General features: G+C 35.8%; 1 protein-coding gene across 3 annotated transcripts in view; it reads right to left on the reverse strand.

Annotated features, from left to right (window-relative positions):
* LOC144968834 (uncharacterized) overlaps positions 1-6,085 on the reverse strand; it is a 50,481-nt gene that overhangs the window by 42,134 nt on the left and 2,262 nt on the right. For 2 of the 3 annotated variants that reach the window (XR_013644661.1, XR_013644667.1), the window contains exon 2: positions 4,332-6,085. This exon is cut by the window's right edge and continues 871 nt beyond it. Coding sequence is in view for 1 of the 3 variants with exons in the window: in XM_078907566.1 (XP_078763692.1) it covers positions 5,064-6,085 (1,022 nt within the window). In the remaining 2 variants the exon portion in view is untranslated. Of the gene's footprint in view, positions 1-3,460 lie in introns of those variants that run through there. The other variant, XM_078907566.1, reaches the window with a different exon arrangement.

Below are 6,085 nucleotides of genomic sequence, written 5' to 3' on the forward strand. Positions count from 1 at the left end.
TTCTTTTCTTCTTCTCTTCTTCTTCTTCTTCTTCTTCTTCTTCTTTCTTCTTCTTCTTCTTTTCTTCTTCTTCTTCCTTCTTCTTTCTTCTTCTTTCTTTCTTCTTCTTCTTCTTCTTTCTTCTTCTTCTTCTTCTTCTTCTTCTTCTTCTTCTTTCTTCTTCTTCTTCTTCTTCTTCTTCTTCTTCTTCTTCTTCTTCTTCTTCTTCTTCTTCTTCTTCTTCTTTCTTCTTCTTCTTCTTCTTCTTCTTCTTCTTCTCTCTTCTTCTTCTTCTTCTTCTTCTTCCTTCTTCTTCTTCTTCTTCTTCTTCTCTTCTCTTCTTCTTCTTCTTCTTCTCTCTTCTTCTTCTTCTTCCTTCTTCTTCTTCTTCTTCTCTTCTCTTCTTCTTCTTCTTCTTCCTCTTCTTCCTTCTTCTTCTTCTTCTTCTTTCTTCTTCTTCTTCTTCTTCTTCTTCTTCTTCTTCTTCTTCTTCTTTCTTCTTCTTCTTCTTCTTCTTCTTCTTCTCTCTTCTTCCTTCTTCTTCTCTCTTCTTCTCTCTCTCTTCTCTTCTCTTTCTTCTTCTCTTCCTTCTTCTTCTTCTTCTTCTTCTCTCTTCTTCTTCTTCTTCTTCTTCTCTTCTTCTTCTTCTTCTCTCTTCTTCTTCTTCTTCTTCTTCTTCTTCTTCTTCTTCTTCTTCTTCTTCTTCTTCTTCCTCTTTCAGCTTGTCCCGCATTTTGCAGGTTGCCATAATGAATTCCACATCTACTTGCATCTTGATTCATAGCATCAGCTTCCTCCAGGTCCAGTTCTATCATATCGTCCTTTACCCTATCCATCCATCTAGTCCCTTTTTCCATCTCTCTCTCTCTCTCTCTCTCTCTCTCTCTCTCTCTCTCTCTCTCTCTCTCTCTCTCTCTCTCTCTCTCTCTCTCTCTTTCCCGCTAATTGTATATCCAATACTTTCTTTCCCACGTACTCCCTGAAACGAACAGGTTTGAGAGCGTTTGCCGAGATGAGGGTCATTATAATAGATCAACATTTGAAGAACGAGTTTAGTTTCTGGCCAAAATTTTAATTATGTATTTGTTTTGTTGTTTGCTTGTTTGTTGACATTTTTGTTTGTTTGTTTTTCAGAGCACGGGAGAATTATTATAGTATTAAGATTTATGTCATTTACACTTAACTCGACTAGAATTTAAAGAAACCCTACTTACAAGACTATATATTATTTATTCAATATCAAGTTATAACTACAGACCTGGTTAAGGTTCGTGAACATATTCGCAGGTCAGCAAGATAGCGGTGTATAACAGCGTTTATTGAAATGCAAGTCACAATTTGTCTGACACGTACTTCTATAGATTAAGTTAGAATAAAACACAGTATCAACAATTTAACGGCCGTACTCCTGAAAAACACGTATTTAAAAATTTGGTCAGAAAACTAGTCCTTCAAATATCGACTGATTTAAATGACCCTCATCTTGGCAAAAACATGGGACCTCGCCGCGAAGTGTTTATAGCTTATCTAGTCACAATAAGAAGTTATTCAACTGCCGCATTCTGCGATGAAGACAAATTCAATGCCATTTTGTATTCAGTTCTTCATAGCCATTAGACCCATAGAACCGGAGTTTATCAGGTTTCTATAGCGCGAAACGGACAGTAGCAATTGCTTGCTACCCTTTGGACAGGACGCTAGGCAAAGTATTTCCGTCAATTCAAACAGAGCCAGATTTTCAATCACTACTGGAAGGACAAAAGAAACCTTGACTAAATCTAGGATCGATCACGGTCCCTTTGCTGGTGAAGCGAATGCTCTACCAACAGCTCTATAGGAATGCCCCCCCCCCCCCACCCCCTCGTTTGTATGAGCTGAGATGAATTTCATTTTTTCGAAAAGTCCTTCAAAGTCAATGGAGGTTGAGTATACCCAGATTTCTGTAGCAGTAATCGGACTAAAACGACGTAGGTATACCTATTTTGTAGGCCTGCCGATAACCCACATAGTTATGGGCTCATTGTTGTAAAGCGCTCAAGATGTTGATAACTGAATTTACAGTCAAAGACATAATAATTGGGATAAGTTTGTGTGTTTTATTAGGAAGAATGGGTTCATAAAGTACATAAACCCAAAATGTCATATTTCTGACCATGTCATCTTTAACTTTGTAACCAGTCGTCCTAAAAGCGGTATTAGTATTATGCGGGGGATGAATTCGTTTCAAGAAATTACCATTAGAACCTAAACTCAGGGTTGCCAGTTTGGCATTTTAAATGCCAGATTCCAAAAATCTGGCATTTTTGAAAACCGTTTGGCATTAGAAAAATAATTTGGCATTTGGCATTTTCATTTGGCATTTTCTTTTCTTGTATATTATACTTCAAATGACACCTTTTCTTAATTATTTCTAAACGCGTAAAAACAAATCTCTTCACATCGGAAAACTTTGCTATTAAAACTCACACCCTGAACTAGCCCTGCCTCCCTCAGATATTCACTCAAATTCAGCCCTCGACAAGTATCCTCGTAAGTTTTAAAAAAGAAAAGAAAACACGCAAGCCACCAGGATATGATAGTAAATTGTCTATCAATGGTGAGTAGTTTTCTTAGTGGGGGTGGGAGTCAACAGACTTTGGCATTTTTTTGAGTGTTTTGGCATTTTGTGAGTCTTTCCCTGGCATTTTGTTGAAAAATAATCTGGCAACCCTGCCTAAACTATGAAATCTGAGGCTCATTTTCATTTCTATTCGATATGATGGAGATTGAATAGAATTTCTTACTTTACAAAATTAAAACTGCAAATTGGTAGACGTCTATTTCTTATCATATTTCAATTCTTGAAATCTCAAAAAGAAAATTACGCAAAATTATGTCCATTACAACAATGTTAACTCACTCAACCATAACACCGACTATAGTAGTTTACCCGGGTTACTTTTACCCCATGCCTATTTATTACATTTTTCTGAGACAAATTATAGGCATAGTATCAAAGCTTATTTTTACATGTAGTTGAATAAAACGATCTATCCACATGCTCAATTGTTAATACATTATTTCCAATTTCTTTTAAAAATTTGTAAAAATCTCTAGGATTGAGAGAGTTAAACTAGGCCCAAAAGTGGGTTCGGATATCAGACCTGTATATATATGTACACGTCGGTCCCGATTCATCACGATATAATACCGTTTCGAGACATATCACTTTTTTAGCATCCGCTCAATCCCAACATAAAACCAGTTTGACGAGATGGGTTACGAACATGAACATCCGTGTTTTGTCAATTTACGACAGTCTATCAATATCTCTTTAGCTATCATTAACATGAGAATATATTGTGTGTGTGGGTGAGGGATAGACAGACAGATAGATAGAGAGAGAGAGAGAGAGAGAGAGAGAGAGAGAGAGAGAGAAGTAAATAGACAGATAGATAGAGCGAGATATATATATATATATATATATATATATATATATATATATATATTACAACCATGTTTGTTTTGGGGGAAGTATAACTTGCCTATCGACATTAGGTAACATTGTCCAACATCGTTACGATGCGCATTATGGCATGAGGAAAAAGACAAGTTGAGGTCATTAATCTCGCCCCCTTCCCGCTCCACTCTGCTCAGATTGTTTTGACAAATATACACACTCAAACACAGGCACCCACACACACACACACACACACACACACACATATATATATATATATATATATATATATATATATATACATTGGCAAGATACACAATATCAAGTAGGTACTATGTATTTAGCATTAGATCCTGTAACAATTTCTTGGCCATCAATACATTCATGACAAAAGACGTGTCCCCAATTGTTTTCTATATTGTTTGTTTTTTGGTTTTTTTTTTTTGTTTTTTTTGTTTTTTTTTTTTTTGTTTTTTAATTTGTTCGTTGTTTTTGTTACTCATTTGTTTGTTTTGGGGCGTTTTTGTTTTGTTTTTGTTTTTTGTTTTTTGTTTTGTTTTGTTTTGTTTTGTTTTGGCGGTTTGTTTTGTTTGTATTTGTTTGTTTGTTTGTTGTTGTTTATTTTTTTTTTTTTTTTTTGGTTTATATGTTTTTGTCTTGCTATGTTTGTTTTTTTCTTATTTTTCTGTTCTTTTTCATGTGTTTGTTTGCTTTTTTTTAAAGCATTGTCCGTTTCATGAAAGCGACGTCAAAAAAAAAGTGATCATTTGTAGAGGGGGGACGTGATTAGTTGTATTTGTTGGTTGGGGAGGGTGGGATCTTTCTTAATTTATCGTGGCAGTTAAGGCGGTAAAAATCAGGAAACGAAGGGAAACGGAACAAATAAATCACACCAAATTTTATAGTTACTAACCTGGAGTTTAAGACATGATACAACGTAGGTTCGGAGACAGCCATGACGCCAAGTTGTAGTTTTGTAGTCAAGGTCAAGGTCATCATAATACATTGAAAATGTTCGTCTGAAGATTTTATGTGAGGGAAAACAGCGACCCGCTGGTATTATTATATCCATTCTTGGTTGGAGAAATATTCTGACCTGTTGTGGCCATTTTAAATGAATGAATTCTAGTATTGCTGTATAAATATTACATGATGATCTTCTAACTCCCGAATGAAATATAATGTATCAAATGGACCTCAGTTCTTAAATTCAAACTGGAATGAAATTTCACACCAGCAGTACAATTTTTAATTTATTTCTTTACAGCATCTCGATCGGTGACAATATGACACTGGAAATGATGTTCTAAGATTATGATTAAAGGGGTTTTTAAAAATAGAGTTTTAAGGTCGTTTCTCGGCGATAGCGACACTTTAAGGTCATATTATCAGGTCAGAAGATGATGTCACCAGGATTTTTTATATTGTATCTTCTCATATTATAACAGTCTTGTTTGTCTTTGTTTTGATTTCTTTCTCCAATTTTTTTTTCTTTTTTTTTTCCTGTTTTAAACTATATTTTAAAAATAATTTTAAAAACAATATGCACATTCTATACATAATAATTGCACTTGTCCTCCTTTAAAACATGTTTGTTGTTAAGTTGTCTGTCAAGCAAAGAGTCTGGCTATTACTTTTCAATGTGTTATAACGCTAAACCTTCCGGAATTTTAACTACTCCTTCATTATATGTTGGCGTATCATGCAAAGATGAAAATGAGTTGTCTTGTTCGGAAGAAGTATGTCCTTGGTCCGATGATTTATCGTATTTGCAAGAAGATTTCTCTCCTGAAATATCGTCACAAGCACCGCCCTGCGGTTCTAATTCTAACGTAGAACCAACCATGTTGGTTTCTGAGTATGGTTGTGAAGGGTCTAAGCCAAGAATATCCTGCAAGGAAGAGATGTAGTTTAGAGCCAATTTCAAAATGGTAAATTTGGTTATCTTTGATTTACCCTCCTCAGGTTCCATATCTGGTAAGGTATCTTTCAAGACTTCAAATGCATCGTTGATTTCCTTCATTCTGTCTCGTTCCCTTGCGTTTGCTGTCCGTCTCCGATATTTACTAAGCGGGGGCGGCTTTACTTTTCCTTTTGGTTGTTTGGGCTCTTGCTGCTTTCGTTCCGTTTCTACTCTTTTTACTAGAGAGCTTAATCGGAAGTTATAGTTTTCGGGGTTCTTGGTAGATCGAGATGACCTACGGGGACCTTTGACCTCCTCTATACGTCCATTGGTTGACCCAATTTCTATCGTTGTTGGGTCAAGGCCAGAACTTGATTCGTGGCTTGAGGTAGCCTTATTGATGTCTAACCCTAATTCCGCACTCTCACTGATTGTTTCGAGATTAGATAAAATATTATTTTTAGATCTGTTAGATTTTCTACATCCAGAATTTGAATTTGCACACTTCCGTTTTGTGACAGCCTCAGTACGAGTCTTCGTTGTGTCATTGTTCTTTGAGGCGGTCTGCCCTTGGTTTGATTTTGTTGTGTTCTTTTTGTTGACGTTATGTTTAAGATTGGGTGACGGTTTGGGGTCAGATGTCACATTTGATTTATCTTGTTTTCGCCGTTTTGTTTTTGGCGTTACATGACCGCTTTTTCTTCGCCTTTTACGTTTTGTCTGAGCTGTGTTTACTTGTGATGAGTTAATGGAAATAGTGTCTT

This window comes from Berghia stephanieae, chromosome 1 (assembly GCF_034508935.2).
Source record: "Berghia stephanieae isolate SIO BIC M18660-M18661 chromosome 1, UCSD_Bste_1.3, whole genome shotgun sequence".
NCBI lineage: Eukaryota > Metazoa > Mollusca > Gastropoda > Nudibranchia > Aeolidiidae > Berghia > Berghia stephanieae.